General features: G+C 45.9%; 2 protein-coding genes across 5 annotated transcripts in view; both read left to right on the top strand.

Moving 5' to 3' along the window:
- Nucleotides 1-14,351, top strand: part of LOC119457967 (BTB/POZ domain-containing protein 6-B-like) — a 43,779-nt gene extending 29,428 nt beyond the window's left edge. For 3 of the 4 annotated variants that reach the window (XM_049670598.1, XM_049670599.1, XM_037719749.2), the window contains exons 2-5: nt 2,826-2,882; nt 3,629-3,846; nt 6,041-6,332; nt 12,957-14,351. In XM_049670598.1, the coding sequence (XP_049526555.1) occupies nt 2,877-2,882; nt 3,629-3,846; nt 6,041-6,332; nt 12,957-13,325 (885 nt within the window). In that variant the 5' untranslated portion in view covers nt 2,826-2,876 and the 3' untranslated portion in view covers nt 13,326-14,351. The remainder of the gene's footprint in view (nt 1-2,825; nt 2,883-3,628; nt 3,847-6,040; nt 6,333-12,956) is intronic. The other variant, XM_037719751.2, reaches the window with a different exon arrangement.
- Nucleotides 14,352-23,936: 9,585 nt separating this feature from the next.
- Nucleotides 23,937-25,563, top strand: part of LOC119457968 (BTB/POZ domain-containing protein 6-B-like) — a 43,312-nt gene continuing 41,685 nt past the window's right edge. Inside the window, exon 1 of the mRNA XM_037719752.2 lies at nt 23,937-24,049. The gene's annotated coding sequence lies outside the window, so the exon portion shown is untranslated. The remainder of the gene's footprint in view (nt 24,050-25,563) is intronic.

Below are 25,563 nucleotides of genomic sequence, written 5' to 3'. Positions count from 1 at the left end.
GCGGAGAATTACTAGAGCGATGTAAGATGCTCTGCACGAACTACGTTTTGTGGAAATATTTCTCTACTAAAGTGTAAAGCTCCTGCGGTGCGTACTTGAAGTGGTCCGTCATTGCGTTAGAACTTCTGGTGTACCCTTGTATTGTATTCTAGACTGTGCTTACTTGAACTGCATGTCAACTGCAAGTGACAGCGGTATAATTTCACTTTTACTTAATTTTATACGATATTTTATTACTTCCTGCATGCGCTATTACTACATCCGTTTGAGTTTCTGAATCGGAGGAGCATGTTTAAATGATGTTCGATGCATGCGCTGCCAACCAATGGAAGGCGCCATTTTGCCGCGTGCTTCGCCGAAAAATGGAGTCCGCTTTTGCGCAAAGCAATATTGCCACAGGTCATCAATAATTGTGGGCCTAGTAGATGTATGCTTGAAAAATAAGTGGAATGCTTATAATTGTAAAAGTGGCATTTTAAACGAAGGTTTTACCGGTACGGATCTAGTGCTAATTGTTAGCTCTACACTGTGCCATATGCGAAGCAGAAATACATACAATCACCTCCAAAGTATCTGCACGGTAAGTGTTTTGAAAATGGACGATGCACAGGAAATCGCAAACACCTTAATTGTTATGGGTACGTCATGTTCGAACTTTCAGAACCGTTTTAGAAGGAACTCGGACCAGGCGCCTGAATTGTTGGACTATCCTTAATCTCAAATATGAATATCAAGGCACACATTGCTTGTATGCAGTATAAGTTGATCGCTCTTTAGCAGTCATCTATATTGAAGTAGTAAATTTTTTGTAAAGTGGGAGTAGTCGAAAAATATAATTACAGATTCCGAAACTTTACCGCTGAATCACAAAAGAATCGAGAAACATTAGTAGGCATACTGAAATATGTGTTGCTGTGGCATCACTTGGGCAGACTTCATTGTGCTTGTTCAGATGGACGTATGCTGCGATTAACAATAAACATGAAAAACTTGTTAAAGGGAATGACACTGAATGACCAGTTTCCTTGCATCGTAATGCGGTCTCTATGCATTACGCTTTGAAGTGCTTGTGTAAGCGTTTTTGGCAGCAGCAACGCAAATCGTTCGGTTTTGAAACGAAAGTCACTCTGGGTGGGAAGTTAAATGAAAAAAAAAGAAAGGGAACAGGTAAAAGCTCAAGCACTGTGCTAGGAGCGCACGTTAAAAAAAGTGACCATCGTAGGCCCCTGTGATTATGTTTCGAGTAATATAGGACAAGGTGTGTGCCTTTTCATTTAAATGCTTGTCAGGTCAGGCTAAGTTCATGCCAAGTGAGGCTAAATTCCATGCGTCGTTACTGATTCCCTTGTCATGAGAAGGAACGCTAACTTCCGTTTCGGTAAGGAACTAAACAAAGCATAGCTACACAGCGGAAAAACCAAAGGCGAATGGCAGCTCCCCTCACTCCCCCGCCTCCTCAATTCTAACAATCCAGTGTACTGCTCTCGCTCTGCGCAAACTCCATTTGATCTTACCGAAATATCTTAGCTGGGGTGTAATTAAAGGGGCCAGTGTACGTGTGCGCAGAAGGCTATACGATGTACTTTGCGGTCACGTACGCATGCTGGCTCTTGGAATTAGCGTCGGTCGGATTTTCGTGGCTTGCGTGTTCATGGCATACCGACATGGTGACGAGCACGTTTCATTTCAATTCGCCATTGCTACTTGCTCTTTCACGCTAGAAGAAAAAGTCGCAGTTTCGCCCGAAAGGCGAAGCATCGATTGCGATAGTAAATTAGTAGACAGCTATACGAAATAAGGCTAGTAGTTTTATCGGCCTTACAAAATTGTACATATTCGCTTACTAAGTAAATCAACGAGCACGGTGTCACGCGCGCACAGGTAAACATGAACACATCTCGCTCGATGACCGCGGGAGCTCGTCAAAACGCTGGAGTGATAAAGCGCGCCAGCGGCAGCGACCAAATTGACCTTCGCGCTTGCTCTCACTTCAACGCGAACTGAACGTCGAAAGCGCAGCGCATACGAAGCTACCGGCACTCGGCGAATGCACTTTGGCCCATCGCAGATCGCTTTGAAGAAGACGCCCATGCGGGCGTACATTTCGGCTGCGTCGCAGATCGCTTTCAAGATAGCTCCGTGAGAAGCAGCCGCGTAAGCAGAAAGCACCCTCCCCGACCCCCCCCCCCCCCCCGCCCCCCCTCCCGTCTCCGTCGCCTCCTCCCCGTTTCTCGCGCGCGAAGACCGTGCGCTTCCGGCCGCCTTCCTCTCTCGCGTGCGCGAGATTAAGGTGCGGTTGCCGGCTCACCTTCGCAAGCTTTCACTAGCACACACAAGGCACGTCGCGCGGCGACGATTTTATCGCCGTTGGACTTTATACGGAACATCACTACGACGGCGACGGCCAAAATGCGCTTGGAGTGTTTATATAATTGCTATCGCAATAAAATATACGGTAAAATCAGTTTTCGTTTAGTCTCATCGCACTTTCAGGACAACAAGCTATGTTTTCTCGTTATAACTGTTAGCTGTCCGATTTACCGCTGTTAGGTCTGACAAAAGAGGACGTCGTTGCCCCGAAACTCCTTAGATTTATGTCTGCACAATGGGTCCGTGGCATTTAGCGCTCACCATTCGCTGGCAACGCGGATTGCTGTACCATATACAATGTCGTCCCCAGAGTACTCGTCTAGCGGGCTTGTAGCTGTTCTGTCTCTTCCCCTGTGAACGGGTGGAAGGCGTTGTCAGTACCGTGTTTTTGAATTGTGGCCGTGCTGAATATTATGTTAAGGCGCCCGCTTAACGGTGGCGACTGTTTATCGCAGATTGGCTGGACCTTTCGTTATATCGAGTGACAACGGACGACTGGGACGACAATGCCTGTGAGCGTTTGATTTATTTTGTAGACTTCCTATGTGCGTAATGCTAGTCTCTGTAGTAAAAAAGAAAAAAATAGCATTCTGGGGTTATAAGTTCCGGAGCCATTGCTGCAGTATCTGCGACAGACACGGCTCCGCGCGTTTTATTTGATGCCCCATTTTGAAACTGACAAAATAAATGTTGCCACCAGCGCCGTTGCTAGTGGAATGTGAAGGCATTCACCCAGTGAGACCCGTAGGTAACGTAGACGTTCCAGAAGCGCTTGGATTTAAAGTGGACGGAAGAATCACCCGGTCAGCAGTAGAGATAAGCAAGAGACGTGGGGCGTATTGGTAAAAAAAAAAAAAAAAAAAAACAGCAGGGAAGCGATTGATGCGATTGGATCCGTTACAGGCATAGGTATAGCGGTACAAGGCAGATAGAAGTTTTGAGGAAGATAAGGAAGATTAAAGATATGTATACAATGATGCTACAAATAAAAGCATGTATAGCATGCCTGTGTAACTCAAGCAGGTTAGGTGACTATTTGACACCAGCCGTTTCAAAGAAGACGCCAATAAGTCATTATCTAGCCGTACACGTCTGCTGTGCCCCGGTATTCCGTAGACCATAACACGTATATTGTATAGACCACGTCGACTGTCTTGTTTATGCAGAGAGAAACTTCACAGGGAAAGACACTTGCGTGGCGGCCAATTCCGATCTGTTTTGTAGAGACGCTTCTCAAAGTGCTGACGTCATTTTGCAGTTGAACTACGAGAAATTCCTGAATAGCGGCGATCACGCCGATGTGGAGTTCGTCGTGAAACGGGAAAAATTCGACATCTCGAAGACCTTCAAGGCCCACAAGCTGTTACTGGCCTTAAGTAGCGAAGTTTTCGAAGCGATGTTCTACGGTCAGCTTGCCGAAAAGGACACCGTGGTCATCACAGACCTCCACCCTGATGGATTCTACGGCCTTTTGAAGTGAGTACTTTGCAGCCGTGTTGATTCGCCGTCGTCTCAGGCATGACCCTATTATCTCTTTTCGAATGCCGCAGCACGGTCTCAATCCGAGAAAGACCCACGTGCATTATTTGCAATGAATAGGTGTGGCCTTTACCAAGCGTATCGGCGTACCGATTTTCTCAAATTTATTGTTGTTAAACAGCGCCTTGCGTCCTTTTACAGCCAAGCTGGTATAGTGCGACTAGAAGAACTCAAGAACGTCAAGCCTGTTTTGACGGTATTCTAAAAAAAATCTAATCACTCAAGAAATTTATTCCGGAACTGGGGAAAAATGTTAAGGGTGATGTGCGGGGAAATATATTGAAGTTTGTGCGTTATTTCGAAAATAATTGGTAATTGCTAAACTTTCGTTTTCGGCTCGTCAACGTACGTTACGCAGTTTCCTCACTGCCCTGTAAGGATCAGAGACGGCAGGAGTTTCACATTTGGACGAAATGGGATCCTTTCTATTGGTGACGTGCACCGAAACATTGAAGCGTGTACGGTAATTTCGTTCATTGGAAATAATTAATACTAGCATTCTCCAAATTTTCATGCGTTATACAAGGCCTGCACTAGCTTTTTCCAGTGTCCTCGGTGCGCTGTATGCGAAACACGTTGTTCAATTTCGTTGAACTAGGGAGCAAGCTGTGCGAGACTTGCGATCCATGCTTAAATTGTGTAGGTTCATTACAGCCTTCGTTGAAAATTACTCATTCAAGTGTTCCAGAATGTCATGCGGCCGTTTTTCGCGTTGTTTCCTATAGTCTTGAATTATGTGTACATGCATGACACCCTGTTCTCATTCGGTGGAAGTAGTGAGCATAGTAAATGTAATGTCTGGGAAAACATTCACTTTCCTACCTTAATAAAGAGCTTTGCAAAAAATTACTGAACCCTATTATCGCGCGTCACATGAGATTTGTACTTGCAATGGTTCGCTTGGTGTACCGGTCAACAAGTAGAGGCACCTGGCTTACATTCGGGTGAGAAGGGGCAGTTTATGGGTGATGTGCAGATAGAGTTCAAAGGGTGTGGGCTGTTGTAATAAATTACATATGCAAGTGCTCTGGACTGTTACGAGCGTTTCATACGAGCTACGCGAAATTTTGTCCGCTGGTCTGGCATAACTGTACGAATGCCACTTAAATACAGCTGAAGTGAAGGGCACGCTGCGGCAAATGAGTATGTGAAGCTAAATTCATGCATTGGTTAATAATTGTATTAGCAATGCTCGAAAGCATTATTTGAGCAGTCTATATTTTACAGAAATGAGGGCAGAGTCCACGTGCTGTATAACCAATTTCGGCCGCCCTTTCGTAGCTTTCGAATAATAAAGCGTGCTCTAGGCAGTCATTTTTGAAGCACCTTTCTTAACTTCGAAGTCGCTAAAATGTCGCCAATGCTTCTGCCATGTTGCTAAAATGTGTCGCGGGTCGCTAAAGGGAAGCATTTTTCGCTAAACAGGCCATCATCATCATCAGCCTATATTTTATGTCCACTGCAGGACGAAGGCCTCTCCCTGCGATCTCTCTTTAAACAGGCCATAAGTTCGCTTAATCTAGCGATAAAATCGCTGAAACACTTGCTGTGCCATCCAGTTTTAAAGTTCACTCCACCGTATCTGAAACCATACTGTAGGCCATGCGTTAACTTTCTCGTAGCATGAATCTGATTTTTGAGATGTCACACTCGGCACATAGCATATGTGATAAACTGCGGTTACATCGATTCCTACATATCGGTGGGATCCACTTAAATTTGTTACTTATTAAGCTGTTTCGCATAAATTTTATTCTTCTCTGAAGTACAATCAACTCTGAATCTGGTGACCATGCTGCTCACGCATTAGTCGCTTTCTGGACATAGCGCTGCTTACAAAAATAAGCTGCCGTACGTTCGACACTCGTTTACATCATTATTTTATCTTCAATGTTTGTCTCTTGGTACCTCTGTGCAGGAGTTATATTTTTAGCCTGTGTTATCATCTTTTAAATTTAGGTGTATTAAAGACGAGGCTTTTTTATTTGCCTGTCTTGCTACATCGCTGTACTGCATTTACGCCATCTATGAAAAAGAAAGCATCCGGGATTTACCCACGTATCTGCCCTTGTATATTTGCTGATGGGTTCGTCTGTAATAACTATTTTGCCACACCGCTTTTGTTTTGCAGGTACGTGTACGCGGGAGAGGCCAGGATCGAAAACTGTATTGAAGCCTTGCACACAAAGGCTGCAGCAGAGAAATATCTCTTCGAAAATCTTGCAACTTCTTGCCTGGCCTACCTTCGGAAGCACGTCGACTCTAAAGAAGCATGTCTCGTGCTCGACTGTGGCTTCGAGAGCGGCTATGGATCGCTTGACAAAGTGGCAGAGGCGGTGCTCTTTAACAAAGGCGAGACTGTGCTACGTTCCGACGCGTTCCTCAATAGTCGTCTGGAGACGGCGCTTCTTGTTGTGGACAAGGTAACAGTTAATCGCATGGCGAAAATTTCGTACCGCGAATTCTGAGCATGAAACTCTACTATAGCGTGGGCTGAATTCCGTTGAGCGTTCTTCCGAGCGAAAAAAAAAAACAGTGATTGTAAGCGCGCAGTGTCACGTGACGGCGCTAGTCCAATAGGAAGGAAGAGGCGCGCAGCTGGTGGGTCGGGGAAGGGAGAACGACAGAGAGCCGGCGAGCGGGGGCGGCAAAGTTCCAAAGATGGCGCTGCTTTCGTGAGTACGGCTCCGAACAGCAGTATTTTGTTCGCCTTTGTACTATCTATCTGATCAAAAGCAGTTGTTGCACCGTTATTCTAGCTGTCGCGTGCATCGTGCAGACATGAATATCAGTCGTGTTGGGAAATGCTTATACAATCGTGTGCTTGTGTTTTCTGTCTTTTCGCCCCATCGCGCTGTGTTAGCTTTCGATAAACAAGGCAAGAAAGATAAAATATAAGTATGTCGCAAGTTACCCTAGATTAGAAAAAGCAAGACTGTAATATGATAAATATAAGTATAAGCATGTTGCAAGTTACCCTGGACTAGAAGAACCATTATAAGTGTGTAACTTTAGCCTATGCATGTTAACCATGCACAATTGCTGCTCTCGGCTAGCCGCGGTCCGTCACTTTGCGTGCATAGCTTGAAGAACGGAGCAGTTGTCCTTTATTTGTTCAGTGCATGTATTTCGCACAATTCGAGTATGTACCTGATGAACAGCTGTTCAGCATGCACTCTCGGTTCAGCGTTGCAAAATTTTCCCTAGTAAAAACAGCATCAGCATCATGCAAGTAAAATTAAAAAAGTCACAGGCTTAGCAGCACACGCAGCACAATGACAGCGTAAGCTGGTGGAGCGGCTTAAGAGTAGCTCCAATTTGGGCACCACGCACAACAGGGTCTTCGCGGCAGTCTGTTCGCCTCGTTTTGACCAGAACGATCAGAGCTGTCCGCCCGGCGTCGACGGCGAGCTGCGGCTTGTAATGCTCTCTGCACAGCAGTATGCCGAGCGCGATCGAGCCTTACAACTGCAACTTACATGTCGGGCACGCTGCGTTTGCAGGCATCTTAACTAGATGGCGCCACCATACTGGCGGAGGCTCGGCAGCTCGGGATCGCGTTGATTGCGTGCCTCTTCTGAATCGCATCTCGTCGTCTGCGCCTGCGCACGCTGTGTTTGCATGGCACCTTACCTAGATGGCGCCACCATACTGGCGGAGGCTCGGGTCGTCTGCCCCTGCGCGCTTGCCTTATAGGGCATTTTCCGCTGCCCGTTAGCAAGCGCTTGCGTTGCTCAGTGGTAGAGTATCTGGCTCCCACGCAGCAGGCGCGATTTTGATCCCGGCGGGAAACGGGTACCTTTTTTTTGCATTTCCGGCGATAGCGGTTACGGCGGCGTACGCTGTCAGCGGCTGCATCATGGCGAACCGTAACAGCTATTGAAATAAGCCCATAACAGGTTACGCTGTAAAACTCAGTCATTAGAGCCGATTTGCCGGCATAATCATGAATTGTTCGGAAAGTACCCTACTGTGGTTCGTCCCGCGTGTGGCCGGAAAGCTATGAAACCATTAGAGCACTGCACGGGCCCGGGCCGACCTGAAGGCCCCGGCCCGCGGGCCGGGCCGTCCGAAGCATTTTTCAGCGCACTCGGGCCGGGTCCGGGCTTCAAGCCGCGGGCCCGGGTCGGACTCAGGGCCGCTCATTAAAATACTTAAGTCGTGCCTTTGGGCACAGGCGAACGTTATGCATGCATTGCACGATTCAAGGCCTTCTGTGCCAAGCTGAACAGACACGTGCAAAGAGCTGGCTCTTAGTATAACTTGGCACAGAAAATAGGAAAACGATGATGTTCTAATTTTTTTTCTGTTTCACAAAAAAGAAACTTTGTTTCCGCGTCAAGAAAAGTAAATTATACAAAAAACCGCTCTTCAGACCATCTCCCTGTAACCGCTTATGCGATTGCAATATTACCACTCTCGACACTATTATATTGTTTCAGCGCTAAAGCAAGAGGTGTCTGTTTTTACGTGTGCGTTTATTTTATGCTGTATGCTCGTGAATTCGCCCGTTTGTGTGTACCAGCGAAAGGGTACCAGCGAAAGAGGTTCGGTGTCAGTAAAGCAAGTCACAGCGGTGCCCTGGGAGAGCACAACTGGCGAAGAAGTATAGGGTTACGAACAGCGATGAACGTTCTGCCGTCCTGAAACCGCACCAGGCTAGGAGCAATGCGAAGCCCACCAGATATGCAGCGACCGCTCGGTGCAAGGAACACATCACCATCTACAATCGTGTCGGAAGTCAATGTTAGAACATGCTCACTATATATATATATATATATATATATATATATATATATATATATAGGAAAATCAGAAGCACAACTTCGCGGTTATCTTAGGTTTAATATTTTCCCAACAGTTTCGGTCGGTGGACCGACCTTTTTCAAGGGAAAAAGGTCGGTCTTTCAAGGTCCCTTGAAAAAGGTCGGTCCACCGACCGAAACTGTTGGGAAAATATTAAACCTAAGATAACCGCGAAGCTGTGCTTCTGATTTTCCTAAATACGCTTGGCCCGTTGAAAAATCCAGTTACTACTATATATATATATATATATATATATATATATATATATATATATATATATATATATATATATATTCGCATGTTAAATGACCTGATAGGACCAAATAGCACGATCAAAGTAAATGCATGTGCATCAGCGGAAAAATACCACCACAGGCAATGGCCAGATCACTGTTGTTTCCGTGGGAGAAACAAAGATTTCGGTCGTTTTTTGCTTTTCCAATGCAGCTGATTAGACCTCGAGAAGATGAGGCTGACACATACGGTACAATGTGTAAGTAAAAAAAAATATTTTTTTACTTATAGACTGGCCTGGTCATGCACACGCGGGTCCTGGCTAAGCTCATTAAAGAACGCCCGGACCCCAGGTGGATCTGGGCTTTGAACCATGGGCCCGGGCTGGGCTCGGGCTTCATAAAGCGGGTCCAGGTCGGGCCCGGGCCGAAAAATCGGGCCCGTGCAGTGCTTTAGAAACCGTAGCCTTGTAAGACCAGGAATATTTTAAGTGTGACTCTTCAGTGATCACTTAAGCGAGCAAAGTAACAAAAATGAACAGCACTAATTGTCATGGTTGTTTGAACATAATAGTTTCGTTTTGTCGAAACGTTTTCGCAATTTTTACACGCTCGCCGTGATCGTGCCATAGGATTCCATGCGCCCTATCTTATTGCGCCCCTAGCAACACAAGCGACCCATATGGAGGAAACCGATTTCCGGGCATGATTAAAGCACCTTTCAAGTACCGTGCTATAGAGTCACGGAAATGACAGCTGTTCAAGTCAAGCGGGCGACGTCATCAAGCTGCGTCTTTGGAACAGGCAGCCACGAGACATGAGACTAGCAGGCGCGTAGTCATGCCACTTAAGTTATCGGTGACGACGAAAGGGCCGGTGTACCGAACCACAATCTTGTGGCATAGACCGCGATTGCAAAGGTGCCCAAAGCTATGGTGTGTGACCCTTCTCGTACGACATATCCTCATTCCATGAATCGTTGATGATCTCGGAGCGCAGCTGGGGGACCAAAGTAGGAAGCTGAGTTGTGCGACTAGCTTCCTTAGCATGGCAGAGACCCTGGGCGATAGAAGAGTCCACGTGAGGACTGAAAGGCTGAATGGTGTCAAAGAAGCTACGGGGTGGCCGAACGTAAAGCAGATGAAGGGGCTGTAACGAGTGGTTTCTTGGCTTGCAGTGTTGCAGGTGCACGTGGTAAAAGGCAGGATGTCATGCCAATATTTGTTCCCGGAATCTACATACCTCGAAAGCATGCTCTTCAAAGTTTGGTTGGTGCTCTCAATGAGGTCATTCCTTCGCTGGAGACACGGGCCCCGTGACGAAATTGGAAAACATAGAGCACGCAAAAGCTGTACGACTACGGCCACGAAGTGGCGACCGCGATCGCTCACATTAAGTAGGGTTCCATGACACGGTATAAGAAAGGGAGCAGCAAGAACAAAACATCGGTAGCCGTGGTCGTTGGCATCGCTGCGGACTCAGCATAATACGTTAGTTTATCGACGCTGACTGTATCGAGCGGTTGCCGTTGGTTAAACGCGGAAATGGGCCGAGAAGATCGACTCCAAGCATTTCGAAAGGACATTATGGTAGTGTTACAGGGTGAAGGAGTCCGACCAGAACATTACTAATTAGGGTCCTTGTTTTCACTTGTTGCATGTGGCCACATACTTTTCTGTATTCTGTCACATCCTATGCCAGTTCAATCGGCTCTGAGTGCGGTGGTGTGTTCTAGTGGAATCCATGTGCCCTGTGGTCGCATCATCGTGCATAACTAGAAGCACGCAAGGCCTCAGTTCTTCGGGATGACTAAAAGGAGACGGCGTAATTCTTTTTGTCGAGCAGGTCATCTTGGACGACACAGCCATTGCTACCTGTTGGCTGACCATCTGAGGGGAAGAGGACATTTGGGCTGTAGTCGTTGCGTTGCCCTTCCCGGAAACTCCCGTTGCTTACTTTTGTGCTTCAATGCATAAAAGGACGTTACGTTAAGACCGTAACTGAAACGCCAATGCATTTCTCCGCAAAGTTGGGGAATTAATATCTCGAAACTAGTGTCATCCTAAGAACTCGTTTGAAGTAGGAAACGCCTTGCGAACTCCACGGCTAGAATTTGTAAATTGCAATATGGGCAATAAGGTAATTAGTTAAAAACTTATTTAGTGAATTTCGGTTAATTAGTCGATTATGCATTTCAGTTTTTTGTGCAAGTAATGACCGCATCTTCGAGTAGACCAGCTCATGAATTAGAATTGTGCTATCTGTCGCAGGCAACCTTTAAAAAGTTTTGAAAGTTCGCTGAAACACCTTCTATATGCCATACAAGAAACCTCTCTACTCACTAAGTACCAGTCCAATAACAGCAACATTTATACCGACTCCAGTAGAGCCATTCGCAACATACAACGCCGACTATTGGAAAACTACCTGCATGCCATTCTTATAGAATCCTGTAACCGCCACCCGAACATTACAATCACTCATCGTTGGGTACCTGGTCATGCTAGGATAGAGGCATATGAGTTGATTCATCAACATGGCCGCGAAATTTAACTCCGGGCGCCCTCAATTCTCTGGCCAAATCTAACGACAGTAGAAGACGCCGCCACGTACAAAGAGGAAATAGCTGAGCACTACAAGAGCATCTGGGAAAACCGCACTATTTTACCCCAACCTCACCCTTCACTCAACACGGAAGAAGCCCATGTCCTTCGCCAAGTGCAAACTAACACTATCCTCACCCCACTAATGCTCTACAACTTCGGATGGCGTAGCACAGCTCACTGTCCCAACTGTACGTGGCTAAAGGCGGATACTACAGAACACATCCTGTACTCATGACGATGAGCAAAACAGAACGAGGCGAGAGCAGGAGCCAACGTTTCGACAAGTGGACTCATCTTCTTCAAGGCGACCTATGCTCGCCATATGCTCTCCATATGTGGATAGCATATGACAGCTTGAAGAAAAGTACACTTGTCGAAACGTTGGCTCCTGTTCTCACCTTGTTCTCGTTGCTCGTGTTGCTCACCGTCTTGAATTTCCATTTCCCGCATTCCCCGTGTTTTCCCTGGAATCCTGTACTCACGTAACACTGCCATTACCTATCCTTATTTCGCTGACCGCCCCCCCCCCCCCCTTCCTTCCTGGAGTGTTTGGCTTCACCCGGACTCGCCGGATCATCAACGGGCCTCAGCGGAGCAAGCCCTCTTCCGTACTGGGCCTTAGTGCAGGCCTTAAAGTTGTTTTCCTCCTCTCCCTCGCCGGAGACGTGTGCTCGCTGCATTAGCGTTTGCTCTGCCAGCTATTTAGCCGCTGGATCCCCTGAGCCATTCTTGTTCATCTACGAACTTCTTCCACGTTGTGACACTGTCTTTGGTTTTCATGCCACGAAGACGTGGTTCCCATAAGGAAGAAGGCAGCATTGTTCAGCTGGGTGGTGGTATACCAGCCGTTGAACCGGGTTGCTCGTTGGTAGCGCTGTGCTGTCCGTCCACGTGGTCCCCGGTTTTTTTTAACGAATTTTCGTGGCTTGATTTAGGGCTGCCACAGGACGCTGAGAGAAGTTGGCGAGTTGCCGTCTGACGCCATCTTTGGTTATAGACCGGCCATTCGGAGACTTCAGCAAGGCTCCACTGATTCCGCCTCTGCGGTCTGTCCGTCGTCGTTCTTCGGGGGCGCCCTTGTTTTACCCCGCGCCTCCACCAAACTGTTACGATGGTATGTGCTTTGCGATGAGATTATGGTATGCAGAAGGCAATCATGAACTCCTGAAAACATTTACCAGATTTTCTGTCATAATATCCATAGATGACTGCACAGACGTTTTTATTCAAGTAATACTGGACGATGCTACTTTGGGCTTAAGCTTAAGCCTAACTTTAGTGACACGCTAACAGCCCCTTATACTTGCATTGCTTAGACAACATATTGCGTAACATAAATAACAACAAAATATTTGCGTAAGATATTGTGTAAGTCTAATAAACTGTGACTCCGCGACCGCAGGTGACATATGTACGAGAGATTTTCATAATTCGGGCGGCGCTAAAGTGGGCGCGATCACATTGCAAGACTGCTACCATGGACTTCAGGACGACCATTTCCGCGTTCCTGCCGAAGCTGAGGTTCTTGGCGCTGTCATCGTCAGAATTTGTGGAGTTCATCACCTCCGAGGACGCGCAAGGTTTGATGGAAGAAGAAGACGCGTTCAACATTTTGTGCAACGTGATCAACGAAGGGCGCTCTGAGCTGCCAGAATGGGTATGCCGGGAGAATACGCCACGCCGTCCGACAGGGGCAAATGACGCGCTTCACTTGTATGACAGCGACGGGTCTTTCTTGTGTTACAGTAGCAGCTCTGATTATGACTACTGACAGCTCCGACTTTTATCGCAATGACGATTTTTAGAGCATAGGTGAATTGATTTCTCCAGTCAAACGTACGTTAAGGGCAGAATATATCTTGTTGATCAACCACGGTGCCTGTTTGAATGAATTGTGTTGCCATAAAAATGGAGATAGATTGTGTAACTGGTGAAGCAGAGTTCCATATTTTTTGAGTCATCGAATTCTTATCTAAATAAAGGAGAAGTACCAAACTTAAGGTCTTCAACTGTGCAGCAGCAACAGACATCAAGATTTCGCGTTGCTTCTATCACAACATCTTAATCAGTCTAAGTTGATCAGTTTACGTGAATGACTACTTTGTTTACGCGAGTTCTGCGAAAAGTGCTATTCAGAAAACGCAGTTTTCTTTCTTTAACAACTGTGTACATAGGAGAGGTAGGAGAAATGATCGTAGAGAGAGAGAAAGGCAAAGGAAAGACAGGTCGGTTTACCAGAAATTATCTCCAGTTGGCTACCCTGTATTGGGGGAGGGGTAAAGAGATGCGATAGGTGAGAGAGAGATAAAAAAAAGAAAAATGGCTCGAAGCAACCTATAGGCTATTTCGATTGGCTTATCGCGTGTATACTGATCAGCAGCAGTTCGCAACATTGCATTATCTCGTTTGTCTTTGTTTTGGTAAAGGGCAACAAATCTGCAAATTTGATGCTTAAGTTAAAGCAAAATATTCAGTAAATCCCACCATTTTTTCTGAAATACCAGGAGAGCATTCTCCCAACTGTCACTTGGTTTTTACTCTTTCATACAACTGCGACAGGTACGTTTCACGCAAATAGAGACTTTTGCTTAGAAAAAGCCGGCAGATCCCACGCTCTGTGGGAATCGATGTTATGCGAAGCAGTGTGCAGGGAGCCTACCAAGTTAACGAAACGACCATGAGAGCACCAAGACGTAGGCGGCTCTTCCATGACCTACATCACACGCATATCATGACATTCATGTCATGAGTCCTGAGGAGTCCCTTTATCTGCACGTAAGAGACCTTAGGGCGAAAGCCTTAGTTATGTTCATGACTATGACTTCAACCAGCAACTTACAGCCGTTTCCTTCACTTAATGCCAACGTCCGAACCCATTTTAGTGGTTTCTGAGTATTGAACTTTCTTCACTCAGTCATTGTCATTTTTGCGGAGTCATGCCCATGACTTTGACTTCTACCATCACACTTTAGTGTTTCTTTCACTTAGTGGCCACGTCCGAAATTCATTCCAGTGGTTTTTAAGTGTTAACCTTTTTTTTTGCTTAAACATAATGCCATTTTTGCTGTGTCATGCTCATGACTACGACTTCTACCACGATCCCTTTGTGTTTCCTTCCTTCAGTATCCACGTCCGAACCCATTTCAGTGGTTTCTGAGTTATTCTTTTTTCGCTGAATCATTGTCATTTTTGCTGAGTCATGAGCATGACTATACTTCTACCATCATTGTTTCCTTCACTTATTACGCACGTCAGAACCCATTTCAGTGGCTTTTGAGCGTTAATCTTTTTTCGCCGAGTCATTGTTATTAATGCTGAGTCATGCTCATGAGTATGACTTCTACCAGCATCCTGTAATGTTTCCTTCACTTAGTACCCACGACCGAACCAATTTCAGTGGTTTTTGAGTGTTAATATTTTTCGCTGAGTCATTGTCATGGCCTACATGAGACGCATGTCATGACATCTATGTCATGACCTATCACTTATGTTCGTCATACACTCCTGTCATACTATACCAATTTTGGTACCTACCAAATTAACGAAACGACCATGAGAGAACCATGACGTAGGCGGCTATTTCATTAACTACATGACACGCATGTCATGATATTCATGTCATGACATATCATTTATGTTCGTCATATGCTCTTGTCATAGTATGTCAATTTTGGTGCATACCATGTTAACGAAACGACCATGAGAGCACAAAGACGTAGGCGGCAAGATAGATAGATAGATAGATAGATAGATAGATAGATAGATAGATAGATATACTGCCAAAGTAGCAAATGTTCGCCAGGAAATGCTTCGCATTTAAAACATTCGTGCGCTTCGCATACGTTTGAATAGAAAAAAGTCTAGGCAACGCTTACTCTTATGTCATTGTTAGTAAAATGCTGTTCATACTCACGCTTGCCGAAATGTCACAGCGCTGCACTTCTTGTCAAAAACCAATTAAAGATCGATTTCGGCGAGACATGCTGCAATTTACTTTAATCCGTGCTTCTGTATCGGGTAATTTATGGAGCGAGATGTTTCTATATTTCACTGCTAAGTAATCATGAATGTATTCTGTCAAACATGTTCGTCTGTACGCGAAAGATTCAGCCTCAAAGATTGTTTCTTTAGTTGTTGAAATCGCCAAGGCTCTTATTGGCGTGTTTTTTTTTTTGTGATGACTGTGTCAGATTATTGAAAATAGTTTATTCTGGAGAATTTTTACTCACAAAGTTTCATAGGAATGATGGACGCCAGAATTTGCATGGTAATTAAATGGCCAATAAGAACGCTAACAAGATTTTGCAAGTTTAATAACTTTAGGAGGCATGTTGTTATTCCAGAATTTGGAGCATACCTCGTTACTTACGGCATAACATTTTAGTAGAAATTGTACACAAATTCCGTCAAAAGCATTGAAGCAGGCAGCAATACTGCTACTACATGACGTCTACAGTGACCGCTTACATGTTTACACCGATGGGTCGGTTATGCACTCCAGTTAAGCAGCTGCAGTATTTGTCCCAGCAAAATCATGGCTGCTACCTCAGAATGTGAACTTTGTGGGTGAAAAGAGACGACATCGCACCTTCTGTGTGATTGTCTTCGTTTCGATGCACAAAAGAAAACAACCGTTCCCTTACGGAAGCCTGAATTCACGGACCCTGCATTTCACTAGTGTGCTTTTGAAAAGAAACGGGCCTGATCCAAAAATTAGATAAACAGCAGGCGACAGCATGGCGCCTACTACAAACAAACACCTTCCCAAACCTGGTTGCTTATAATCATTGTTATCCAAAGCTCTATTCAAATGCAAAGAGTGCAATCAGCGGGCGGACCTCAGACACATGATCTGGGCTTGCCCCAACATAGTTGAGTGGCCAAACAACACATATACGAACGCGGAGCAGTGGGAGACCGCGCTGCTCAGTTCAGACAGCGAGCATCAACTACAAGTCACCAGGCAAGCCGAAGATGCCGCAAGGACCCAAGGGCTCTTGGCCGCCATCTAAGGGAGAGGAGATAAACTCTTCTTACACTTGCCGTTTTCAATAAAAGTTGTTTCTTTCTCTCTGTGCGAACTGATGCGTTCTTTTTTGGTTATAATACACATGTTTTGTCATCTTTTCTGCCTTCACCCCATACCCCTGTGCAGAGTAGCCAACCGGACCCTTTATCTGGTTAACGTCTCTGCCTTTCACCTCTTGTTTTCCCACCCTCTTGTGCATATGACACAACTTTCGTGAAGAACCGACTCTGAATGTGCCGCCAAATGCGTCATGGTTCCAATTAGAGATTTTCGTGATGAAATTGTTCGCCGTGCGGGCACAAGTTACCCTGAAAACTTGCTGACTTTGAGTACTTGAAACTGGTGCAAATCACAGAATTCCAACAACGAAGGTTATGCTTTGAATGACATCAGACTTCAATTCAGCAATTACAGCATGCCTCCTAAAGTCATTACTTAGAAAACGTAATTAGTGCTTAGGAGTTAATTAACGCTCATATTGGCCATTTTCGCGCAAAATCTCATGTCCCCCACTGCTCTGTAGCTCAGTCAGGAGAAACGGTCACGAATCTTCCGTTTTATTAATCTCCAACAGTCCTTGCAGAAACGGTAGCCACAGGCATGAGAGCACAATCAATGTCAAACTGCGCCTTTCACAGTCGTCCGCCTTGTCTAGGCTCGCATGTCGCACTATTACAAAGTTGAAAGCTGACCAGCTAGCTCGACTGTGTGCACTGGGAACAATTTTTTGGTCGTTTCTATTCAATAAAGTTGGCGGATGATGGTCAAGCTATTGTGCTTGGAAGTGTCACCCTCAATGCACGACCTCCACACCACTTCTGTTCTTCGGAGTCATTTCACCAACTTTGTTGCAAAAAAAAAAAAAAACGCCTTCTGTTTCGGTTGTGAAGTGCAACTCACTAAAAGGAATTTACCGACACTACTTAGATGTTAATGAATATTCAGGTCTTATTTCCATAGACATTGAGGCAGCTGGAATATCATAAGCAGTCCTTTTACTTGAGACAACCACGAGTTCTCCCGTGTAAGATCTAGCCGTGCGTTTTAAATTTAATCGTGTATTCCAACAGATCAATGTTTCTACATTGTGTGGCTGAAATTTTGATTGGAATGTATGACTGTGTACTGTGTATGTGGCTTCTCTCACTATGCTTTAAGTTTAGCGATTGCATTATTGTACAACTGTTACATAAGCGACTGTCAAGGCGTGACACCGCGGGTGTCATTGCTGGTGTGCTTGTATTTGCGCCGTTAAAGCCTCAAATAAACAACGTCATGTGAGGCCTGTCGTGTCGTTTGAATTATCACACTCTCGGTTTGGGCTGCTTTGGATAGCGCTCGCTGTTCGCTTTATATTCATTCGTACTTGGAATAAAAAAATCGCGTGCATTAACTGAGGCACGGTTGTGATGTGATAGCAAATAGTTGGACAGAAAAAAAATATTTTCAGACGATCCCTGCGGCTATAATTTCATTTACTGCGACCTCAGTGTGCGTCAGCGATTGCGTAAAGTCAGCGTCATGAGATTGGCATGAAATTGTAATGGAATAATTTTACGGTATAGGGCCCCTGTTTTCGCACACAGCAACCATGCCAAGAGGCGTACGACTCGATCGTGACGGTGCGTCCATTTCGATCCGTCGTTTTTGCAGGCAAGCACACTGCGCGTCTGTCACGTCTCTGAAGACTTTGTAAACATTCAGCACGCGCCGAAAAACGCACTGTCGATACCTTGGCAGCGGGAAAACGACGATGACCAAAACGCGCCACAAAAGCGCCCGCATAATTGGTATTGCAATAAAACTTTGTTAGCACGAAGACTGTAGCAGCAAAATGAACACACTCACGGCCAACATTTGTAGTCAGCATCGTTTCAGATCACTTGCAACAGATGACTGGGCCTGGCGAAGGTGCAATCGACGAAGCTTGTGCAAGTGTTAAGAGAAAGCTTCGCCTTAAGAGCTCCTATATCCGAATACAGGGGAACGGAGAAGTCGTTTTTCACGAAACGAAAACGTTCAATTCTACACGCTGTAGGGGGTGAACTATTATTTTATGCCGTCAACCTTTCTTTATATTGTTCTTCTGTTTTATTTATTTGTCATAATGCCCACAGCGCCCGTAGTCACTACAACGGGGGGACGAAGGACCACATTAAATAAAGCAGGTAAAACAAAACATGTACCCGGAACACTTTCATACTCGCACATACACACAAAAACACTATCCTACTTCAGTGGGCGTATCGAGTTTGGAAATACATCGTTTGAGAGGATCGTTGCGACATCGGATGGTAACTTGCTCCATTGGCTTATGGTTCTGGGACAAAATGACATTTTATACACTTCAGTTTTACAGGCTATTTCTTTAACCTTATTTTCATGGTCCAGCCATTGAGAAACGTAATCAGGCTTGGAAAAATATTTCCCGGGGTCTATACCTGTTCGAGAGTGGAATATGTTGTGAAAGAGTTTCATTCTGAGATATTTCCTGCGTTTCTGTAGTGGTTCCCAACCGAAGATTTCTTTTTCTCTTGAAACACTGAAATTCCTGGTGTAATTGGAACAAGGAAAACGAACGGCTACGCTTTGAATTCTTTCTAAACTGTTCACGTCACGTGCCGACCACGGATCCCACACAGCACAAGCATACCCCAGAACAGATCGGACATTTCATTTGTACAATGATACCGCTGTCTCCAGTGGTAACTTTTTTGCATTTCTGCGCAGGAAACTTAGAACGCGGCATGCTTTAGTTGTGATATGATCAATATGACGGCTCCAAGAAAGAACAGGTGTGAAATAAATGCCAAGATGTTTGTGTTCCTGAACTGATAATATCTTGGTTGAATTTAAAGAGTAACAGAAGTCATGAGTTGTTCTTTTCCTCGAAAAACGCATATGAACGTTTTTTTTTTGGTTCAAGTTAATGATCATGTGCCACTTGTTGCACCACTCATTTAATTGTACAGCTCATTTTGTAAATATTGCAGTCATGGGTATGAATAGCCCTGTACAAAACACAATCATCGGAAAATAGCCTGATTTGCCATGAAATACCGGAGGAAATATTATTTATATAGATGAGAAACAAAAGCGGTCCTATGACTGATCCTTGGGGCACGCCAGCGAACACATCAACTTCACGGGATGTTTTGCCATTAAGCGCAACTTTCTGTCTTCATAAGTTTAGGTATTCTTTACTCCAGTTAACAACCGTACAGCTTATAATATACATTTCTAATTTTTGCATAAGTAAAGAGTGAGGGACAATGTCAAACGCCTTCTGGAAATCTAGAAACAAACAGTCAACAGAAAAACCCTTATCGAAATCTCCCGCTAAATCATGCGTCAACTCAAGCAGCTGTGTTGTACAGGAAAATGCACTACGAAATCCATGCTGCTAGGGGCTGAGCAAAGAGTGCACGTTCACGTGGCTCCTAACATTACTGTAAAGCACATGCTCAAGTATCTTACATGCAACGCTAGTAAGCGAGATAGGCCGGTAATTCAAAACGCTACTTCGCGGTCCACCCTTATCCACAGGGACGACATTGGCAAGTTTCCAGTCATTTGGTAACGAGAATTCTAGTAAAGATTTGGTAAAGATTACGCACGGATATTTGGACACTCCCCGTGAGCATAAAGAAAGCAGTGCCGATGACAAATCAGGCCAAGTTGCTTTAGACGCATTCAATGTTTTGAGAGCGGCCTCTATTCCTCGTTGGTGTGACCAGACGTTTCTGGGTTTTTACGTGCCAAAACCAGTTCTGATTATGAGGCACGCCGTAGTGGAGGGCTCCGGATTAATTTTGACCACCTGGGGTTCTTTAACGTGCACTACTACGCAAGCACACGGGCGTTTTTGCATTTTGCCTCCATCCAAATTGCGGCCACCGCGACCGGGATTCCATCCCGCAACCTCGTGCTCAGCAGCGCAACGCCTTAGCTAACTGAGCCATATTGTTGAAATCGAAAAATATATAAAAGAACTACAGCATCAAGCTTTCGGCTTTGTAACTCAGCAATAAAAGAACGAAGATCGCAATTCTGTTCGCACCTACTGAAAGATATAAAGCGGAAAAAATCGATCACTCTGTGCGTAGGAGTTTGGAAAGTCTTTGTAAACAGGAAACTTTGAAGGTTAATCTTCAAACTTATTCGTCATATTGGTCCGCTTCAGATGTAGCACACGGCGGCGCAACGTACGGCCACCGGCAACACTGAGGCTTCAACGATATGCTTGTGCTGGCACCAACGCGTTGTCATGTACGGCAAGAACGACAGTTTTCTTTCCCGGCACAATGCCCACAATGAATATTTCCCGGCGTCGGGCACATTGAAGGAGCACTGACAAGATAATTTTCACCTTTTCATTTCTTTTCCCCGTTAAATTAAGGTGCTACGCCTCGAGACCTTATTAAAAATACCGAGAAGGCTCAGATCACTAAATAATTTACTAGAGCCGCTTTTCTACGGCTAGCATTGGTTTAGTTTCTGAGGAGGCGTGCGCGCACGAGAACCGGAGTGCGCGTCTTTGTATTAGGCCTCTACGAATACCAAGCCACTCTTTATAGACACATATTAATGGGATCGTAAGGCGACCAAGAATTCGCGGACAGATATTTACACTAGCGGCACTCGATTGCAGATATAGCCACGAACCTCTATTCCACTGTAAGCTTGGCCACAAGACGCAACGTAATTCTGCCCTTCTCATACTTAGAAGTGGAATCAATCTGACCGGCAGTGCAGGTGTGCTAAGCCAGAAAAGACACGGAAAGTCCTCAAGGTTCTTGCAGAAGCAGCCCTTCACAGTAGGGATGATGATGGTGGATTACATTGTATCATAAGGTAATAAAGAAAGCCTCACCGTCACCACATTTGAGAACTTATGATTAACAGCAATTACGCAGGCAAATGCATGACGTCATACCCACGTCATCGATTTAAAGGTTGTTGTTCTGGTAGGATACTACGTTAAACGGGCTTAATGTGTCTCTATTGTGTGCCTTCTCAGTTCAAATAGAAACTGCAGCAGGTCCAACGAGTTATCTTTATACCACGAAGCTTTATGTGAGTGCATAAAGAGTCGAAAGGCGAGTGCAAGCACGTACACACACACAAGCGTGGGCTGCGCGAATTATACCGAGCCTTTAGTTAAGCGGAGTTGCTGATAGCAAGTACGACGTTTGCCTTGAACGCATAGTGGTTTCAAAGGCAGCATGCCCCTAAGTACGTAGCGCAATTCGAATCCATTCGAATTATTCTTCATTGCCATGCAGCTGCGGATGTGCGAAGACGAGCTTTCTGTTTTTTAACACGAAGGTGTTTTATGCCGGGGTCCACCAAGACTTCACTGACGTATTTCCGTCACGGAAATACGTCATACGGAAATACAGAATGACGTTCTTACAATGTACACGAACATAATACAAAGAAAGAAACCAGAAGAAAAAGTTCCACAAACATGCAAAATTTGGAAATCGAACCCACGACCTCTCGGTCCGCGACGATAGATCGCCGAGCGTTTAACCCATTGCGCCACAAACGCATTTGCAGAGAGCTACACAGACGCGCCTTATATATCTAACACTCCTCCGTGTACCCGCGCTCTTGCTCGGGGCGGTGCCACCGCTTACGAGCAGAAAAGAGAAGTACTGCATTATGACACTAACGCGCACCGACAGTGAACGCTTCGGTGGTCTCAGCACTACGACGCCTCGATGCCAGCATTCGAAGGGACGCTGGCATCAAGAAGCACTACCAACGCCACCTAGGTGGCGTTCACCGTACTCAGCACAGCGGAGCGTGGCCTCCGCAATTAGCTCTGAAAATGTTTCTGAAGTTGATCGCGGAGGCTGCAATTACGACGCGCTGTACGCGCTGATTTGACTCGGTGACGATTCAGTTACGTGCTTTGTCTTGCGCGTTGTATTAGTGTGTCAGTTACGTGCTTCGTCTTTCGCGTTGTGCTAGCGTGTGCAGCGTAGTGCAGCTTCCATACGCACGACGGTTGCTCATGGTCATCGACGTTGGTAGTCGTGATGGAGGAGACGTGCCACCAGGCGTCAGCGTGGGTGCATCAACGCCTAAGGGCGCTTTAGCCACAAAACACCAATAGACATTATATATCAATGTGCAATAAACATTACACTACTTCTGTGAAGACACGTTTCACTTTCGTGTTCTATACCGATTCCTATATAAGAGGGATCAACCACATTTTTTTTATTAGTTGCAACGCACGGCCTGCGCCGCGGATGCGGTAAGGCAAGCGCCATCTGGTGGTGGTGGAAGAAACCCTGCGGCGCGCATACTCCGCTGTGATTGGTTGGCCTATACGGCATGGGAACAGGCAGGCCGCAACCATAGTCTCGAAACCCGGTGAGGTTCGCGAAGAAAAGCTTCGCTTGTAATACCCATGCCCGTCATATTGCTTAAATGCCATTGGCTCATACTGACACATGGCTGTACCAGTTACTTTTAAAGTAAGCTACACCACAATGTTCGATTTCAGTGCAGTATACATGCTTGTGGACGGCGTCACGCGACGTCTTCTGGCGCTTCAATCGCACAGACCGCTTCGTGATGCTATCCATGTCAGATCCGCACAATCTGACGAATGTGTCGTGCTCTGTAGTCGGTGATGGAACCGTTAGGATGAAATGACTGCTTATACAATTATTCAGGGAAGTTGGATCACAAACGCCAGTCAAAAGGACTTGCTTCATAGTAAAAAGGACAACCGCCTTTCTTGCAATTACAGCATACGTATACCATAATAGCAGTAGAAACACCCTGTTCGATAAGGTTTGGGCATTTCAAACAGACAAAGCGGTACGCAAATAGGCACGTCCACAAAAAAAGCCGCCTACATGCGCTGCACACGTGAACTACGCTTCAGGACTAAGGATTGACCTAGCTTAAAGTCTCTAAGCAACAGCACTGGCTACGAGAAACGCCGCTGCAGAAGCGCAATGAAGGTTACGGTTCACAAGCTTACTTCTTTAATCTGCACTCAAAGCTGGGTGCACGCAATACATAATTTCTTTGGTTACACGTAGGTTTTTGCACTCCGCCCTCACCGGGAGGCACCACCATCGTCAGGGAATTGAACCCCCGATCTCAGCAGAGGCGCCGCAGCCAAGTAAAGGCAAAACTTGATGCAACATACAGATAAATTGAATGTGACAGATATTAGCGAAAATTCCTCGCAGTCCGCGTATACCTGGAGCCGTGTTTCGTAATATCCGCCTGTCCATTCTTTTGTTATCATCCGGGATGCTGGCGTAACCGCTGCCGCCGAGCCAAAGGCCAAAGTACGTAAGATATGAGCTGGATCATTAGAAAATACGACACACGCTTGCGAACAGCCCCGTTCACCGCTCCGTCGACGGGATCACCTTACGTGCTCTCGTACAGAAAAGTGCACGGCACAGCTCGAGTTTCACCACACGCTTCGCGTAAGTGCGGCTAATCTACTTTCGCAGTCCTCTCGCTCACAGCGTGAACCGCTGACAGCCCCCTGAACTTCGTCGCGTACGCCCTCACTGCCCGCGCCACTGCCAACGACCACCACGCTCTGTCTCTCCTCTAGTACACTCAACTCTCCGTCATCTCATCATCATCACGCGGCATGCTTTGGCACATAGGGGGACGGCAGTCACGCCCTCACTCGCCAACCTCTTGCAACTACTAGCAAGCTTAGGGTAACGGTGTGATCTCATTCGCCCGTGCATCCGCCTGTTTGTGTGTGTGACTGTGTGTGTGTGCGGCTAGTGGGGAGCTCGGTCAGCTGCTCAGCGCAAAGTATCGTTTTCTCACGTGGGCATTCGTGCATCGGCTTGGTGTTGCCGTATCGTTGAAAGCGTGAGTACCCGTACGACGTGCACGCAAGTATAACTTCATGTCATTATTATCAGCCATCCAGCTCTGCTCATTTTACCGTACAGCCCTTTAATTCTTTAGTTTATTTATGTGTTCGCGGGTCTTTATCTATGTTTCGGTGGGCCACGTTTAGTTGTGCAGTGCAAAGTATCGTTTTCTCACGGGGAGTGTCATGCATCGCTTTGGTTTGGCCCGGGCTTGACCTTGTAGTTGGCACCGTGAGTACCAGGACGACGTACACGCAAGTGAAAGTTTGCACCCTTCACATCACTTCTGCCGTCATGCGTATTTTAGCCAGAGCTCTCCATCACGGTGCAACAGTGCTAGAGCTTGTGTTCGCTAGCATACGTTCGCTCATAAGTGCTTCGACGGGGCCTATAGTTGGTGTATGACGTGACGGCATTGTGTATGGTTGCGCTGCGAAGGTGGCACACGGCAGACACACATGCATACTGACACGAAAACACATAGCGCTAGGTGGAGCCGGTCACAATAGTTTACGAATGTTAATGTATGCTCTGTTAAGGCATGGCGCTCTTTTTTTTTATTGGATCGCTGTGTACGCCACGAAAGCTGCCACACACTGTTGAGGTTGAATTCGGGAACACGTGTTCGCCCAGGGTTTCTTACAAATTAAACTTTCTTGCAAATCACATGTACCGCAAACCAATTTTAAGTTTTCGTCTCTTGTTTTCGTATCGGTTAACCTGTGTATGCCACCTTAGCAGTGCAACCTAATGCCATAGAGGCCTACGTTGTTTTAGGTAGGAAGTCCACCTTGAGCGGGTTAAGCATTATCCAGCGACACATGCACGTAGTAGGACGTAGGCTTATTACGCGTGGTTGTGCGTGTTTGTGTCTTTCTCCCTTCAGTTCAGTATGTGCGTTTTCTTAGCGTATTGGATTAAGTAAAGTGAGGGAACCGCAGCGATTTCGATTCCTGGCTGTATAGCGAGCACTCTGCAAGAGGTGGGCAATAAAAAAAAAAGGAAAAAAAATCAGAAAGAAAAAGCTCGTATACTGTTCCTTTGGGTGCACGTTAAAGATCCCCAGGTTGCCAAAGTTAGCCCGCAGCTCAGCTCTACTACCT

The sequence above is a fragment of the Dermacentor silvarum genome, chromosome 7 (genome assembly GCF_013339745.2).
Source record: "Dermacentor silvarum isolate Dsil-2018 chromosome 7, BIME_Dsil_1.4, whole genome shotgun sequence".
Taxonomy (NCBI): Eukaryota; Metazoa; Arthropoda; class Arachnida; order Ixodida; family Ixodidae; genus Dermacentor; species Dermacentor silvarum.
Note: the sequence above shows the minus strand (reverse complement) of the source record. Positions and strands in the feature narration are given on the sequence as shown.